The sequence below is a fragment of the Callorhinus ursinus genome, unplaced genomic scaffold, assembly GCF_003265705.2.
Source record: "Callorhinus ursinus isolate GAN/ISIS: 27379988/994484 unplaced genomic scaffold, GSC_fseal_2.0 scaffold7, whole genome shotgun sequence".
Classification (NCBI taxonomy): Eukaryota; Metazoa; Chordata; class Mammalia; order Carnivora; family Otariidae; genus Callorhinus; species Callorhinus ursinus.
Genome location: NW_027397069.1, coordinates 56,533,351 through 56,552,287, shown reverse-complemented (window position 1 = coordinate 56,552,287; position 18,937 = coordinate 56,533,351). Strand labels below are relative to the sequence as shown.

The following is an 18,937-nucleotide window of genomic DNA, read 5'->3' as shown; positions in this document are numbered from 1 at the left end:
TGCTTGAGCTTTCTGCCAGTGAACTCCAGAGCTGGTTTCAGCTCACTGTACCAAGAGACTGTGCCATTCTCTATCACTAGAAGACAACTGGTTTCCAGATTCCCTCCCTCACTGTGAACTAAAACACAACACAAACCTCTATTGCTCCAATTCTGCCTACTGTGTTCTAAGTTCTGAGCCAGAGGCCTTGAAAAAACACAGTGCTGAGGATCCCAGAGCAGGACATAAGTAAACAGATAAATAATTTTAATGCGTGTAAGGAGGTGTTTTAATAAACACAAGAAGAGGGTGCTGAGGGAATGCAGCTATGGAGAGATCACAAGGAGGAGAGCGGAGGCCACAGGCCAGCACTGCTAATCCCCAGAGTAGTTCTCCAAGTGAAGTTTACGGCTGCGAAAGCCAAAAATGCCCAAAGAGATCCCTATCAGGCCACGTATGAGACAGAGCATGTGCAAATCCTATCAGTTTTCCTTTCACAAAATCATAAAACCCCCAAGTGGGAAAGAGCTTAACTTTTCTCAGTAGAGCCTTCTGAGTTTCTTTTCTTTTCTTTTATTTATTTATTTATTTATTTATTTGACACAGAGAGAGAGATAGCCAGAGCAGGAACACAAGCAGGGAGAGTGGGAGAGGGAGAAGCAGGCTTCCCGCGGAGTGGAGAGCCCGATGCGGAACTCGATCCCAGGACCCTGGGATCATGACCTGAGCTGAAGGCAGCCGCTTAACCAACTGAGCCAGCCAGGCGCCCCTGAGCCTTCGGAGTTTCACACATGCATGTACTATCACCTAAAAACCAAGTTTGGTTATTGTTTAAATGTAACTGCTAGTACTTAGCTGTTTTTACCTGCTATATTTTGTTCAAATATTCAGGACTTCAGTTATGGTATGGATTAATTAGTACCCATGGGAAATGCACTACCCAAATAAGCAACCTTTTTTTTTTAACCTTAAAAAAATCTTGTTTCTTTTGTACTATGATTATTTAATTCTCAAATTGTGGCAATCTCCCAGCAAAATTACATTTCAAATAACTAAATATTTCACCATTTTGATCCCAATCTCTCTGCAAATCCATCCAGGATTTGTTACCAGTTTAACCTCTCTGCAAATCCATCCAGGACTTGTCACCAGTTTAACCTCACTGTTCCACACAATATGGAAATGGACTACTAGGCAAGAAAAGCAATAAAGAGACCAATAACCAAGTTTTGTAAAAGTAGAAATAAGCAACGCTGGGCCCTGAAAATACTATGACAACATACTCAAAAGGACAAACTTAATATCGTGCTATGTAAAAACTGTCCAATACTTCAAGTTTTCAAGCTAGCTCAAGTTCAGTTGAAGGCTCAAGAATGGAATTTCCCAGTATTTATTTAGTGGTCCTATGCCAAAGTATCAACAAGGGCCTATGCCAAAATATAAAAATGTCAATTACAGTCAAACATACAAAAGGACCATCTTGGTTCCAATGGACCATTGGAAGCTACTCAGAGTAATCTCAAGAAATTAACCTTTTGGGGGCACCTGGGTGGCTCAATAGGTAAGTGTCTGACTCTTGATTTCGGCTCATGTCATGATCTCAGGGTCATGAGATAGAGCCCCACACTGGGCTCCGTGCTAGGTGTGGTGCCTCCTTGAGATTCTCTCTCCCTTTGCCTCTACCCTTACCTACCCCCTACTCGTTCTCTCTCTAAAAAAAAAAATAAATTAAAAAATAAATTAAAAAATAAATTAACATTTTGTTCACTTATCAACAAATCCACAACTTAAGAGTGTATATGGATCTTCTGGGTTCAATAATGATACTGATATATATCTCCAGACGTATGCAACCCTAAAAGATTCATTTAGTAACTTTAAATTATTAAAGACTAGAGAAGTAGAGCAAGGTAGGAGGACCCAAGGTTAATATACAAAAGTCAATTGCTTTATTATATACCAGCAATGAACAAGAGGAATTTGAAATTAAAAACACAGTACCACTGATACTAGTACTCCCCAAAATGAAATACTTAGGTATAAATCTAGCAAAATGTATTACAAGATCTATAGGAGGAAAACTACAAAATTCTGATGAATGAAATCAAAAAATAACTAAATAAATGAGGAGACAGTCCACCTTCATGGATAGGAAGACTCAATATTGTCAAGATGTCATCAGTTCTTCCCAATGTGATGTGCATTTTCAATGCGACCAATCAAAATCCAAGCAAATTATTTTATGGATATTAACAAACTGATTCTAAAGTTTGTAAGGAGAAGCAAAGGACCCGGAATAGCCAACATAATACTGAAAGACGAGAACAAAGTTAGAGGATTAATGCTACCAGACTTCAGGACTTACTACAAAGCTACAGTAAGAAGACAATGTGGTATGGATGAAAGAACAGACAAAAGATCAATGGAACCGAATGGAACCGAATGGAGAACCCACACACAGACCCTCCCCCCCATAAATGACACAACTGATCTTTGACAAAGGAGCAAAGGTAATACAATGGAGCAAAGACAGTCTCTTTAACAAATGGGCTCAGAAGACTGGCATCCACATGCAAAAGAATGAATCTAGAGAGACCTTACACCCTTTACAAAAGTTAACTCTAAAGGGATCATAGACCTAAATATAAAATGCAAAACTGTAAAACTCTGTTCTGACAGTCCCGAGCCTACTGATGGTAGCACCCTCCATTAGGAATGCCTGCACACACATACCACTCGTAGTGAGTGACACACACACTTCCCCCGCTACAGCCCCTATTTATGGCTGCACCAGCTCTTGGGTTCTTAGTACAAGTGCAAAATGCATTTCATCAAGAAACCATTACAGAACTTTGAGGAACAAGATCTATTACTCACCAGTTCTGGATAGTACACAGCACTCCAGGGGGTCACAGAGCAAGGTCACAGGTAAAGAAAGACAGAGAGAATGGACCCAGGGCTCTGCCTTTACTAGGGTCCAAGGGTTGTGTCTAGGGTTTCATGGGTTCACTCTTTATTGGCTAACTTGAAACATGAGAGCAAGAATTACGGCACTGAAAGGGAGAAGTGGGGTCTCTCCAGCAGTCACTTATCTAGGTTACCCAGAGCTTTTCTTTTTCTTTTTAAATAAGTAAACTTACCAAAAAAACTGCAACAATAGTATAAATAATTCTACATACCCTTCTCTCATGCCCTGAATGTTTACATTTTATCACATATATATCATTGTTCTTGCCATATATATGTGCCTATCATTTTTTTTTCTGAACCAATTTAGAATGAATTGGAGACATGATGCCTTTTTATTCTGAAATACTTAAGGATGTATTTCCTTTAAAAAAGGATAATCTCTTCCATAACAAAAGTTAATTTAGCAGAATTAGGAAATTAACCTTGGTACAATGCTATGATCTAATGGATAGCCCTTAATCAAATATCTCTAATTGTCTTTTTTAAAAATTTTTTAATGTTATGTTAATCACCATACATTACATCATTAGTTTTTGATGTAGTGTTCCATGATTCCTTGTTTGCGTATAACACCCAGTGCTCCATTCAGTACGTGCCCTCTTTAATACCCATCACCAGGCTAACCCATCCCCCCACCCACCCTCCCCTCTAGAACCCTCAGTTTGTTTCTCAGAGTCCATAGTCTCTCATGGTTCGTCTCCCCCTCTACCCAGAGCTTTTTGAAACAAGGACCTTCATGTGTGGGAATGGCCTAGTTCCTTATCTGGTTGTCTTACTAGAAGCTGTGTCATAAAACTAGCAACATGTTTATTCAAGATGGATGCCTTTTGAAATGAATGCCTCCACAAACAAAATGTCAGGAACTTACAATACAAACTCCTAGAAGATGAAATAAAAGAAATTTTTGATGACCTTGGACTTGGTGATCATCTTTTTAGGTACAACACCAAAGACACAATCTATGATAGAAATAATTGATAAGGGCGCCTGGGTGGATCAGTTCCTGGGATCGAGCCCCACATTGGGCTCCCCGCTCAGTGGGGATATGCTTCTCTCTCTGCCCTCTCCCCTGCTCATGCTTGCACTCGCTCTCTCTCTCTCTGAAATAAATAAAATCTTAAAAAAAGAGAGAGAGAAAGAATTGGTAAGTTGTACTTCTTTAAACCTAAAATTTCTGCTCAGTGAACAACAATATCAAGAAAATTAGAAGACAAGCCACAGACTGGGAGAAAATATTTACAAAAGACATATCAAAAAAGGACTGTATCCAAAATCTACAAAGAACTTTTTTAAAACCCAACAAGAAGAAAACAAACCATTCAAGTTAAAAAAAACAAAACAAAACAAAACTCGGGGCAAAGACCTTGACACTTCACCTAAGAAGATCTACAGATGGCAAATAAGCATATGAACAGATACTCCACCTCATGTTATCAGGGAAATGCAAATGAAAATAACAATGAGATATCACTACAAGTCTATCAGAATGGCCAAAATCCAGAACACTAACACCATCAAATGCTGGTAAGGATTTGTGGAGCAATAGGTACTCTAATTCACTGCGGGGGGCGGGGGGGGAATGCAAAATGGTACAGCCACTTTGGAAGACAGTTTGGCAGTTTCTCATAAAACTAAACATGCTTAAGTGAATAAAGTTTTAAAAGCCCAAAAAAAAAAAACACAAAAAAACAAAAAAACCTAAACATGCTGTGCCATACGATTCGCCACCAGTTGTACTCCTTGGTATTTACCCAAAGGAGACGAAAACGTGTCCACACAAAAACCTGCACAGCGATGTTTACAGCAGTTGTACTGATAACTGCCAGAGCTTGGAAGCAACCAAGATGTCCTTTAGTAGGTGAATGGATAAATTGTGCTACATCTAGACAATGGACTATTATTCAGTGCTAAAAAAGAATGAGCCATCAAGACATGAAAAGACATGGAGGAAACTTAAATGCATATTACTAAATGAAAGAAGTCAATCTGGAAAAAGCAAAACCGCGGACAATAAAAAGAGTAAGTGCTTGGGGGCAAGGGGGAGATAGGGAACAAGCAGGGCACAGAGGGTATTTAGGGCCCTGAAAATACTCTGTTTGGTATTACAATGTCGTCATTATACATTTGTCCACAGAATATACACCACCAAGAGTGAATCCTAGGGAAACTCTGGACTTTGGATGATAATGATGTGTCAGTATAGTTCATCCCTGGTAAAAATGTACCATTCTGGTAAGTGATGTTGACAATGGAGGAGGCCATACATGCGTGGGGGCAGGGCATTTTTGGAAAAGAAAACAAACAAAAAGTAAAACCAGAGGGGTGGGGTAAAGATCATACCAGAGAAAAAGGTCAACCCACATATATGTACCTACAGACAACCCACACATCTCTCTGGAGCCTCAAGACTCCTTCCCTGGGACTCTTCCTTCCCCCGCACTACTGTGAACCTTTTCAGACTGAGTTAACTTTTTTCCTCAGCTTTTTTCCTACTCTGTTCAGATAAAGCTCAAAGATCTACGTTGTGTACATCTGATAGACTTTCCACAGTGCAACCAAATTCCAAACCAATTTAATCCATCCAAATGACATGCTAATTCAGCTAACTACTGTTTAAGCATAACTAGCCTCTCTAATTCAATTTTACCTTCTGGAGAAAAATTACGCATTCTTCAAAACTGTTTAACAAGCTAAGCTTTGAGATATAAAGAGAACTTATTAAGCCATTCAAATCAGAATATAAGAAATTAGAGATTTCCCAACACCCCTTCTCCCGCAAACAAAATCAACCTCTGACATATCAGACCACTAGTATTTTCCAAGGGCCAGAAACGCCAAGGAGCACTAAAACAGATTATTATAATTCTAACAGCATGGGAAGCCTCTCTTCTACTGAAGATAACTGAGGGGCTTCTGGGTGGCTCAGATGGTTGGGCGTCTGCCTTTGGCTAAGGTCGTGATCCCGGGGTCCTGGGATAACTGACTCCAGAAAAATATTAATCCAGATCTACAAAATAATAAGCAATACTATAATTTTACAAGTTTTTTTTACACTAGAATTTAAATGTATTTAAAATATTACATCTATCTATTTTTAAATTGAAAATAAAGAAAACACAAACTCTCTAGATTCAAAAAAGTATACATCTGGGGCGCCTAGGTGGCTCCATCAGTTAAGCATCCGACTCTTGGTTTCACAGCTCAGATCATGATCTCCGGGTCTGAGAGCAAGCCCTGTGTCGGGCTCCCGGTTGGGATTCTCTCTCCCTCTCCCTCTGTTCCTTCCCCTGCTCACACACACACACACACACACACACACACACACACTCTCTCAAATAAATAAAATCTTAAGATTAAAAAAAAAAGTATACATTCATGTTTTGTATTTAGAGTCACAGTCCTTAACATCTGTATAGGACCTGACAGTATATGAAGTAGTTTCACATACATTATGCAAAACTATGAAAAAATCAATTCAGGGGCACCTCAGTGGCTCAGTTGCTTAAGCATCTTCCTTCAGCAAAGGTCACAATCCCAGGGTCATGGGATTAGTCCCACTTCGGGCTCCTAGCTCAGCGGGAAGCCTGCTTCTCTCTCTGCCTGCCACACCCCGATTGTGCGTTCTCTCTCTCTGACAAATAAATAAAATCTTTAAAAAAAAAAAAAATCAGCTCAGAAGAGGATCAAAGAGGGTTCCAGAACTAGTGTCAGATGTTTGAGTCCTCTTTCCAGAAGCAATGGCATGTAAGGAAAGAGTGGGGAGAAAACTAAAGGGAAAGAAGGACTGATTCAAAGACAATAAGGGACAAGGAAGAGTTAGAGGGACAAGACAGTTATTAAAGAATTAGTAAAGCAGGGGCGCCTGGGTGGCTCAGTCGGTTAAGCGTCTGCCTTCGGCTCAGGTCATGATCCCAGGGTCCTGGGATGGAGCCCCGCATCGGGCTCCCTGCTCAGCGGGAAGCCTGCTTCTCCCTCTTCCTCCCTCCCCCCGCCCCACTTGTGCACCTGCTCTCTCTCTCTCTCTCTCTCTCTCTCATAAATAAAATCTTTAAAAAAATAAAAAGCATTAGAAAAACAGCCTTCAGGAAGGGAGGCAAACCGTAACATTCCTGTAGGAATGGCTAGATGTGGCACTTTGGAGCATAGCATCACTGAACACTCAAAATATATCCCAAAGGGTAGGTATTTTTTTAATTCCCATTTTACAGCTGCATAGGTCATCACACAACTGGCAGATGCAGCACCAGGTGTCAAACCCAACTTTCCCTGACTTGAGCCCCAGGTCCCAACCCTGTCACAAAGCCTCCAGAGAGGGGCTAAGGGGATAAATGCCCTGCCTAATTTACCAATACCTGCCTTTATTTTATGTATTTACTGTGTATAACGTCAGGCTGGCTTATAAAAGCTGTCTTAATGTTTAACATATGTGCTTCCTCCTTCCACTCCCACCTAATTTTTTAGAAATATGGGCTCTCTGGATATCTTTCCATTTCTTCTACTTCTTCCAAATACCCAAAAAGCTCGAACTACTGGCTCCACACAAGAGAAAGTGCTGCCTTTCAGATTTACAGGAAGACAGGAAAGCTGCATCTCATCTGCAGTTTCCCCACCGGTAGGCAGCAGGGGTGTCCCTCTCATGGCCTTGCCCAAATGACCTTAGCCAGTGGGCCGAGCAAGGGGCCCATAGGAAGGGGCTTGAGGCCTGGCACAGCCACATCTTCCCCATCTGTCAAGAGAGGCCAGCAATCTGGACTTTTATGTGAAATCCAGACTTTTAAGACTCGGCTACTAATTCAAACTAACAGAAACATTGCATAGGGTCAACATCTGCCTAACGGTGAACTCTACCCACTAGCTACAGGCTTATAATGCCCAGGCTTCCAGTTGAGAGTAGCTCAGTTAGACATACAACCCTACCTCAAAATATTCCCTATGGAATACATGGAAGATACAGCTCCTGACCTCCAAGAGACCAGTGGGGACAAGGGACACACCGTTTCAGGACGATGACAAATGGAAAGGGGAAGAAGCCTGTGAAGGAGAACACAGCAGCCAGCGGCCACATGTATCTCCTGACCACTGGCTTTCGGGGGCCAAGTCTGGGAAGTGGCAGTAAAAAAAAATCAGAGTGACATTACCCTTCTATATCTAGAGAAGAGAAACAAGGGCTCAGAACTCTATGAACACACACAAACAAAAATTCAATAGCCCTGCCTTTGTGTATCCAAGGTGACTCTTAAAATAGTCAAGCCTTAATGGAACCCTAGCAACAGGAAAAGCTTACCTACTTGAGGCATGAGTGGTATCATAAAAAATACAACTCCCCTTTACTCAGCAAACACCATCTACACTCCCAGTACAAAGCCAAGTGCTGCAGGAATGTCAGCTCATCTAAACCTCCCAACAACTCCAGGAGGACTTGTTATGCCCAATTTACAGATGTGGAAACTGAAACTCTGAAATCCTAAAATTTGGGAAAGAGCCAGTCATCTGGAGCCAAATGACGCCGGTCCTATTAACTCACCAACCTGGCCAGAGAAACTCAGGCTATTATCAGAGACAAATAATGGGATGCTGTCAAGAACAACTCATTAGTTACAGTAACTGAAAGTATAGAACCAGTATTAAAAGAAGCCCACAGTAGGCCCTGCTGATTATGAGAATTTAATTTTGTGATAAAGGCAGTTTCACAAATATATACAAAAGAAAGCATAAGGACCATTCAATAAATGATGTTGAAATAACAGCACATTTCAGAAAAACCTTTTCCACTCCTCAACTTACACCATCCAACGAAACACATTCCAAACAAATCAAGAGGTTACTTTTTCACCAAATTATATAACCAGGATAAACAAAACATGCATATACAATGACTCCCTGGGGAAAGAAAATTACTTGCCCAAATTAGGAATGATAGAAGAAACTTCACTAGCAAGAAAGGACAGATGGTTCAATTCAAAAGTAAATGTTTTCTGTGTGAAAAATAAACAGAGGATAAGGCATATATCTGGAAGCAAGGGCCAAGAGACCAGTGGGGACAATGGACACACCGTTTCAGGACAACATGGCAAACGGAAAGAGGAAGAAGCCTGCAAAGGAGCACACCATGGCCAGCAACCACACACATCTCCTGACCACCAGCTTTCACGGGGCAAGTCTGGGATGTGGCACACTGACAGAGTAAAGTGCCAGAGTAATGCCACCCTGGCAGAAGAAACTACCATGTAAAATATAAAGAAGATTTTTTAAATAATATCCACGGCTGGTCAGATGTGGTAAAACTAATATTCTAATACTATAAACTAATATTATAAAGTGGCGCAAGCATTTTGGAAAGCAATCTGGCAAACTTCTTCTGCTTTTTCCTAAAGAAATAATCCAAAAATCTGGGGGGAAAAAATACCTATATGCTTAACAGTTTTCATCCTAACATTTAGATTATCAGTACCTTGAGAGCAGGATGTCTTGCTCATAAAGGGCCAAGTACATACAGCGCAAGCATTACATAAATATGAGTGCAAACTGAAGTAAAAGAAAAATATACAGCCACTAAAAATGATGGCTAAAGACAAGATAGCTGTGGTACACTTTTAAGTGGGGGCAAGATTAATAAAAGTAGTGATTACAGTCCTATTTTTGAAAGCTGCATTTGCAAAACTTCCAGAAGGAAATATATATAAAACACTAACAGTCATTGTGTTATGAGGTTTAGGAGTGATTATTTCTTATTATGGTTATATTATCTTTATTTAAAATGTAAACATACTCCAGAGGGATTGTTACGGTGACTTAAAATACAAATGGATCCTCAGAAATTGAGGAAAAGATAAAAAATGTATTAACAGGGGCTCCTGGCTGGCTCAGTCAGTAGAGCCTGCGGCTCTTGATCTCAGGGCGATGAGTCTGAGCCCCATGTTGGGTTTAGAGATTGCTTAAAAAAATAAAACTTAAAAAGAAAAATAACAACAAATGCAAAAAGCATAGAATCCCCAAATAGCTCCACATTATAGGTAAAAAGCGAAAAAGACCAGCTAAAAAGAAAAGCTTTTTCTCACAGGAAGGTGAGCAGCTGACATTCATAATTTGGATGAGAAGCACCATTTCTGAGTCCTAAAAGTCAGTAATAAATGAACACATCACAGGAAGCCAAAATGCAGCCCCTCAAACAGCTGCTCAGTCTGCTGTGCTCCTGGTCTTCTCTGAGCTCTCTCTGGCTCCAGGCTGGAAGGGTTCCAAAACTTTCTCTCACAGACATAAAGAGGGTACAAACCTTGGACAGTTTCTCTAAAGCTCTGTATTTCACACTGCCGTTCTCAACCCACTCTGGTTCATAAAATCACTTGCATGAGTCACAACCATACAGACAACAATAGAACTTCTGTTGTTGCAAGCATGTCACATTTAAAGGTTACCATTCTACAAAACTTTGGCTTCAGTTATATACCTGAGTATGTGTGAGAGTCTAACAGTCTTGGGCAGTAATGCTAAATATATTTCTCACTATGATAGGTGGTCTAAAAAGTGTCAAAAGCATTACTTTAGACCACTCAGTCCCTGACACAGGGACCAGCAAACCACCCAGAGCTAAACTGTTCAGTTATTTGAAACTAAAGGATTCATCCAGAAGTAGGAATGTAGTGAATCCAGTTCAACTGAGTATTAGGCAGCAATACAAAACAAACGCCTCTTTAATATTTCATCCAGGAAGAAATAAGCGCTGCCCTCCAAAGGCTCTGGAAAGCATCGTTCATTTGGAGCCGCCTCACAGAGACATGCCACTTTGCCCCCTCTGCACACCTCCCTCAGCTCAAGGTTTGAGGGTGATGCGGTTGCAGACAGTTTACACCTGTCTAGTCACCATGTGGGCATGCCACACTGCCAGAGTCACAGCTAGGAAACCCTACACGCTCCTTGGCCAGATGGGAGAAACTGAGGCTTGGAGTGATGAAATGCCCAAGGAAATGCCCAAGGTTAATGCTGGGGACAGCTGAGATCAGACTCCCAGGCCCAGTTCTCCTCCAAGAATCTTTAAATTAAAGGCACATGAGAGCACAAAGCAGCAAACCCTGCCAAGAAACCGGCAGATGACTTTGTTTTCTTTTTTGGTCTCATTTGCTAGTTTCTTACACCTCTGAATTAATTTTTTTTTAATTCTTTTTTTCTTAAGTAGGCTCCATGCCTAAAGTGGAGCTTGAACTCACGACCCTGAGATCAAGACCGTAGCGGAGATCAAGAGTCAAACGCTTAACCAACTGAGCCACCCAGGTGCCCCTGAATTTTTACTGATGCCTAAATTCAACATTTGGATGAGGAGGCCCCCCGCCCTTTAAAAAAAGAAAGGAAAAAAAAAGTAATGAGACTGCTTGAAGTTGCACAAGCAAAGTTATTTTTTCTGTGTTAAGAAATTTTTAAGGTTAACTATAGCATCTCCTTGGAAGATCTATTGAAATAAAAATAAACAAGTGTTATCCCCTTTTGAATTCCTTCTATTCTGATACTGTAGGTAAGAAGAAAAGCTTGGCTTGATGGCCATTTTCCTTTCAGGTAAGCATATATTGTATATAATCTAGACTAGTGCTACAGATACCAACAGCTCACTACTTGAAATAATCTTAAGTCACAATTTACTTATTGATTTCTAAACGTCAGTGTTTTAATTTCCCCAAATCTGTGAACTTTATTTAATGACATCAAAATGATTCTCAACGAAAAATAGAAAATGTTTCCCTCTCAAAGCCAAATTCAACATGAAAACAGAGACAGGGAAAGATGCTATGCAAGGCAAAGTAGCATTTTCTTTTTTAACAGCTTTGATTTGGTTTGCTTGGAAAAGATCAGCCCTCTAAAGCCTCCTAATCCAGCTACTAGCATCCTATGATTTTTATCTATTTTTCTTTTCAAACTAAGTTTAGTTAACACGTGAGGTATAAGATTGTTGGTCAGGATTTCACAATTCAAGAATCACTCATTTTCGGAGGGTCAGAATTTTCCATTGTCCTGCAATATCCAGATGAAATGTACCCTGATTAAGATCTTTGAGGTCCTGGACAGAATCTGGTTTAAGTGCATACATTAGTAGGAAATTCAGAACCATCAGGAGCTCTGGGGTCACTGGGAACTAAGGCTCCTCCAGTAAGCCTCCTTAAACAAGCTTTCCCATAGTGATCTTTTCTTAAAAAGTCAATCTGTATTCTGACCTTTAGAGACACAGAAGCAGCCTGTTTCCAGACAGATTTGCTGGCATAAAGACTGCCTCATGCTCTGAATTTCAGCACCAAGGTCTAATTTTTAACAATCACAAGGGGGAAATTCCCATTTTGGGACCTTGAAACCAGCAATTATTACCACCAAGTGATGAGTCTCAAGTGCATAGTTGAAAGTTTATTAATTTTATGCCATTAAATAGAGACATGACACACTCAAAAATCTGTTTAGATGGGTTCTAATTTTGTCCACTTTAACGACCTCATATCATCACTCTTAAGAACTCCTCAACTTTCAGAACGATGCTTGCACTGTGGGAAACCCCTGATTTGCGTTTTCAAAAATATTTTTTTGATGCAAGTGTTATAAAATACATGGTGCATAAAACTACCAGGAACTCAGCTGAACTGAGCCAAGGTCTAAATATTAGTGAAATAATGGTTCTCAGAGAACTGAGATAGTGTAATTCACAATGATAAGAACCAATGGTAAATCAAACAAGAGCAGGAGGATTTAGAAAATGAAATGAAATTTTAACATGTCTTTTCAAGAAATAGTGAAGTAGTCATGACCACTTAGAATCGAGTAGTTCAGAATTTAAAAAAACAAAAACAAACCAAAAAACCGAAAAAACAAAAAACACCTTAGAGATTAACAACAACAACAAAAAATCCAACCCTTCTCTTGTCCCGGTCCCTTCCCAACCCCATCCCCTGCTGTATTTTTACCCTGGTTGAAAGCAAGCTACTAAGTTTCTCTCAGACTCATCTCAAATATCTTTGCTCTATCATTGCTCCAGGAAACTCACCACCTCCTCAGGCCCAATTCATTCCAAACTGGTGACTGATCAGCCATTGCATAATTCATTCAATGAATATATACTGCCTTGTGTTAGACACTAGGGACCAGATCTCCTCATTTGGAGATAAAAATCTGACTCTTTTACCATTGTGGGGCACGGGGGGAGTGGGGTCCTGTCTGCCCATAGGGATTACAGGGAACCCTAACTATGCTGCATAAATTGGTCCTGAATTAAATTAGAATATAAGGTGGTAGGTCCCCCACACTCCCTTCTCCATTACACTCATCCCCAACAGTTCCTCCCCTACCCCACCCCCCCATCAGAGCCTCCTCCCCAACACCCCACTACCACAGCCTTGGATCTTTTTGTCCAGAAAAGAATTTCAAATTCTTGTGCCTAGAGGTTTTAGAAAGTTTCACTCAAAGTCACTCCTCTGGAGACAATGATTTTCCAGATTCTTCAAATCACTCAGAGCTGAGTTCTGAATTCATGCTGACTGGCTCCTGAATCTATACTCTTAACCGGTCCATTCTAGCGCTTCTCAATGAATGAGCGTTTTCTTTTCCCCCTCTACCTACAATGCTCTTTACCCTCACTTTTTCACATAACTCCTAGTCATCCTGCAAGACCCAGCTGTAGGAGCACTCCTTTTCTCTAACCACCACGAGCAGAGATTCTTCGGTAACCCCAGAGGATGCTGTCTGTACCTGTCTTCAGCACATCTCCTTATACTGAGATAAAAATGGACCCCCCCGCTTTACCCACTGCAAAGGTACAGACTCCTGGTGAAGGAACAATTTCCTTTAACTGCCCCCTAGTAACTGCCCAGTTACTAAAACTCTCTGTATGAATGCCAAGATTGTTGACTTGTGTTAAAATATGCATATAAAGCATATATAAACGTGAACATCTAGATGGGGCTGGGTCCCACCTGGAGAGAGGTCTCTCCTGGCCTTCATCACTGAAGAGGCCATCACAAGACAAGGGAGGCCCTGTGAAGCTGCAGACTAGATATCAATGTTCATCAAAATCGAGCTAAGATGTCTCGGATGAAGCCCCTAAGCAAGGAATGTTAAGATAGCATCCACTCAGAAAAAACAGTCCAGAAGGCAGCTAGGACATGAGGAACCCAAAGTACCAGAGGTGGGTATGTCCCCTAGAGACAGAATCTAGCTATACGCAAAGCAAAGACAATCTCAGAACTGGCCAGGGAGTTCCCAGAACAAGTTCTGTATTATGATAGCACCAGAAATCTGAACTTTGAAAACAGATTGTTTTTATATTTCTTATGTTCCCTTATATTTCCTTCCTTGGTATCCAGCAAAGTTCCAGGCTGTCCGAACTGTGCTGAGATAAACTGAGGGTGAAGGTTTTTATTGACTCTTTGGCCTGAGGATTAGAATATTACCAACCCTCTACTGATAGCAGCAGTAGGATGAAAATGGTAATCCAACTGAAAGAATCCCCCAGAAGAAGATAAAATGTAGGGGACAATAAGGGCTATGGAATCCGGTCACTCTTCCCCATTCAAAAATTCTCTTTTCAATACGAAATCTTGGAGGTTGTGGTTTTGTCTTATTATCTTCTAAAACTCTCCCCCACGCAACTAAATTGTATCTTGAAAGGATCTTGCCATTTCACCAATGTAGTATGCTCAAGTGCTCAGAACACAACAGAAACGTAAATGTTTGTTGATGGAATGAATGTTTTAAGGCACCCTGAAGACCAGCCAGTCCACTCCTCCCAAAAGTGCGCATTTGTCCACACAGGGCTTTAATAGGTTGTCATAAAAGTCAATCAATAAATATCAACTAAATACCTACAATAGTTAAGATGCTTTCAGGAATGACAACAAAAATATATCAGTCACTGATACACAACAAATGTCTGGGGGCCCACCATGCGTCAGGCACTTTGCTAGGCCCTAAAGATACTACAATAATAAGACACACGTGGGAAATTATGGAGAAGATGAATGGACCGTAAGTATCTACAATACTGTTTAAAAAAGAAAATGTTGAGTGTTTTCTAAGGTTAGATAAAGGCTATCCGGATTCAGAGGTCAAAAAGGGAAACCAGGTTTCCAAAGAACTTCCAGGACACTGCCAGACAGGATAGGACGTTATTTGTGATTTAACCTTAGAGTTCAGGAATGAAAACTATTAGTTTCTAGTTGAAGCAGTTAATGGAAATGGCTTTGTACGTATTGATGAAAATCAATATTCTATCTTCATATCTTTAGCATTATGTCAAATGGCATTGACAGTGGATTTTGAAAGAATACATATCAATTCTCTTTTAAGGAAAACCATAATCAAAACTGAGCTCTAAATAACAAAGTGATTATCACCTGTGAGCATGGAAACACAGATTTGTCAATCTGAGTATTAGTAAAATATATGTAAAGAATAATTCTGGACTTATGGGTGGGCCTTATTTATTTAACAGTAACTCTATAATAAAATAATTCCTAGTTTAATAAAATAATTCTAGTTAAATTGTAAACTAGAAAAGTGAAAATTAAGCTACTTTATAGCTAAACATCACATTTTTGTCCTGTAATCAAATGAGATTTATCTTTCAGTTTCCTTCATATATGCTACTTCAGCTTCTCCAAACACCTTGAAATGCATCCTACTTAAGCTGCTTCCTTCAAGATAAACACACTAAAATGGGAATCAGGAGACTCAGGAACTAAGCCTGGCTTCACCACCTGCTACATGAATTTGGGCAGGTAAATTCTCTGGCCTAACTTTTCTCATCCATAAAATGAAGCAGTTAGAGCAAATAACCTGTAAAATCCCTCTGAACTCTTGGGGTGCCTGGGTGGTTCAGTCGTTAAGCATCTGCCTTCAGCTCAGGTCATGATCCCAGGGTCCTGGGATCGAGCCCCGCATCGGGCTCCCTGCTCCATGGAGAGCCTGCTTCTCCCTCTCCCACTCCCCCTGCTTGTGCTCCCTCTCTCGCGGTCTCTCTCTGTGTCAAATAAATAAATAAAATCTTTAAAAAATAAATAAATAAATAAAATCCCTCTGAACTCTTAAGACAACAACAACAAAAAAAACCCCTGAAAACTAACCTCTACTCCCGAACCATCAACCAAAGCAAAAAGTTTCAAAACTAATATTAAAGGAGCTTAAGTTTAACCACCTTTCTCCTTCTTTTACTTGACTCAACAAACTTATTTATGAATTTCCTACAGCAGTTAGGTTGAGCAGTTTCATTTACAGCAGTTATAGATTGGGAAAGTGACATCAATATATCCCTTTAGAAACAAATCTGTAACAAATTTCTAGGTCCAGAAGCAATCTCCTTAATAGAATTTTGCCTCTATCAAAAAACTAAACACTTATAAACTTCTTTGTGAATTTCAAAAGGTTTTTAATCCACGTACTCCGTTTCAGCAGCGTATTTCTTCCGTTCACTGTAGACTGCTTGCCACTGGCCTATGTTTACAATTTTCCCCACTGGATCTAGGAAATGAATAGAGCACCTTTTGGCCATTTGTAGGGAGTATGATGTAGACAAACAGTTATTATTAATATACTCATCTTAGTTATACTGAAGAACCTATCATATGAATAGACCTATCAGGCAAATTTTTTTGAGGCCACACTGCATACAAAGTGCTGAAATGACTATAAAGACAGTAATGAACACGTTGCTGCTTTGCCCCTGCCTGCAACTGTACTGGTCACAGAGAAAAAAATTCTCTACCTCAGCATAATTTGAATTTACATTAAGAAAACCTAACTACTGTTTTAAGGTAAAAGCCCCTTGTCATATACCTCTATAGTGTTACATCTTTTAGAACGCTAGTTGGTATTATCGAAACAACAATTCTAGATAAATACCATAATCACCATATTCAAGCATCATTCCTATGGAAATCGCCTTCATCGGCTTAACTTCTGCATATTAAACGAATTAAGTTAAAGCGCAAATGCTATTGTCTGAAAAACAAGGGAAATTATTAAAGGCAGAACAACTGGCTCCACTTCTGCAAATTAAGCAAAATTAAGCAAAAACAAAGGAAGCAAGCAAAGGGAAGGAACTCGAGAGCTATTTGCAGCAGTGGTCCCTTGCAAGTTCTAGGCGCTTCCCCTTGAGGTCGAAGAAATAAGAAAATGAGAGCAAAGAAGAGAAGGGCACCTCTCCTCTCGGGCAGAAGCCCAAAGTTATACTGTTTTCACAACTTGCAATATTCATTGAGTTCAGTGTAAGATGTACAGGAGATCTGGATTCGGTGGGACTGTCTGGGAGAAGGGAGTGGCATTTACTTTCTGTCTGGAGCCCTAAGAACTGTACCAGAGTACTCAAAAACCCTTAGTTATCTAGCAAAGGCTCTCGGAGCATCCTCCCCACGCACACACCTGCAGGGCGGGCCGGCCCCACCCTCCTCCCCTCCCGTCCTTAGGGCTGGACCAAGGTCCAGTGGCCGGCGCACAGTTAGTCCTAGGGCCACCCTGGCCCGGTCTGCGCCACCCGCCCCGGGCAAGGCCAGAGCGCACGCCGCTGTCTGGTCTCCGCTTCCCAGAGCCACGCAGTGGCGGCGGAGCTCAGCTGGACACCAGCACCACCAGAATGCGCATTATAATAAAAACTTGGGGGAGTATGTCTACACTTGCGCCGACGTGGAGGCACAGCCCGGGACGCGGGGTCCGGGACCGCCGGCCCGTCCCGCCCCTCCTCGCGGCCGAGGGGCGGCGGTCCGTACCTGTCCTCCGAGACGCTGATGACGCCCTCCTCCTTGGGCACGATCACGGCCATATTCACCACCTCCTGGGACCCCTCGACCCGCTGCAGCAGGATGGGCTTGCGGGTCAGCGGCTTGGGCTGGATCTCCGCCGCCATCGGGAGGAGGGGGCGCGCCGGGGGCGCCGCCGACAACCGCGCCGCGGGGTCGGGCTGAGGAGACCGCTCGGGTACGGGCACAAGCTGAGACAGAGACTCTGGGTGACCGGAGCGGGACGCCGGGGACCCGCGATCATAGCCTGGCCGCCGGTCCGGGAACGACTCCGCGCTCCCGGCTTGGGGCACCGAAACCGCCACGACCCGGGCTGCAAGCCGGCGCCACCACCGGAGGAGGGGGCGGAGAGCTGGGGGGCGGAGCCGGGAGGGGCGGGGCCTGCCGCAGGGGGTGGCCGCTGGTGGGCGCGAGGGCGGCTGCACTTCCGGAAGAGTGGCGGAGGAGGAGAGGAAACCTGAAGAAGGAGGCGGGGCGCTGGCGGCCCAATGCGCGTGCGTCAGCTCACTGGCACGTTTCCGCCCCGCCCCTCCGTGATTCCCGACGCCTTGCAGCGCCGCCCCTGGAACGCGTACGCCTTCCATTATCCGCTGTCTCCTAGATTCGCCACCTTCCACATCCAATGTTTGGTCCTCTCCCTTTTTAATCTCCCATGAACGCGCGTGTAAACACCCCTGGGAACGCGCTTGCCAGAGGTCCCGCCCCCTCCAAAATCCTTGAAAAGGGGGCGGGGGGTGGGGCGGGGAAAAGCGCGCCTGGGCGAGGCCGGAAAGAGAAGAATCCTGCAGGAAGGAAAAAAGCCGAACTAGTTGGGACGTGACTGGGCATGCGCACGGGTTACCTGTCCTGAGGGGCCTTAACAATGAGCCTGCCGCGGCAGGAGGCGACATACTGCTCCCAGCATGCACCATGCCCAGGCTGCCGAGTGGCTCCCCAAGGGCTCCTGGGAGTTGCAGTGTTTCAGAGCCTCCTCTTCCTTATCCTGGAATGACCTATCGCCCACTTCGGAGCCCGGCAGCGTCCCGGGCAATGGGCTGAGTCGCGGCCCGGACTCATCTCTAAGGAGGGAGTTGAGAGGCAGCCCAGGGCTGAACAGGCAGGCGGCCACTACACCCTTGGTTCCGACTGCTGCCTATAATAGTGGAGCCCTAGAGATGGGGAAAGAAGAGAATCTCTCACACAAGTATCTTCGAGGGAGTTTCGAAATCATCTGCAGTGTAATCTTTCTGATT

At 42.5% G+C, this 18,937-nt stretch overlaps 1 protein-coding gene across 3 annotated transcripts in view; it reads right to left on the bottom strand.

Annotated features, from left to right (window-relative positions):
- Positions 1–18,055, bottom strand: part of WDFY2 (WD repeat and FYVE domain containing 2) — a 166,651-nt gene extending 148,596 nt beyond the window's left edge. Inside the window, exon 1 of one of the 3 annotated variants that reach the window (XM_025874978.2) lies at positions 17,676–18,055. In XM_025874978.2, the coding sequence (XP_025730763.1) occupies positions 17,676–17,812 (137 nt within the window). In that variant the 5' untranslated portion in view covers positions 17,813–18,055. The remainder of the gene's footprint in view (positions 1–17,675) is intronic. The other 2 variants (XM_025874976.2, XM_025874977.2) reach the window with 2 other exon arrangements.
- Between the last annotated feature and the right edge of the window lie 882 nt (positions 18,056–18,937).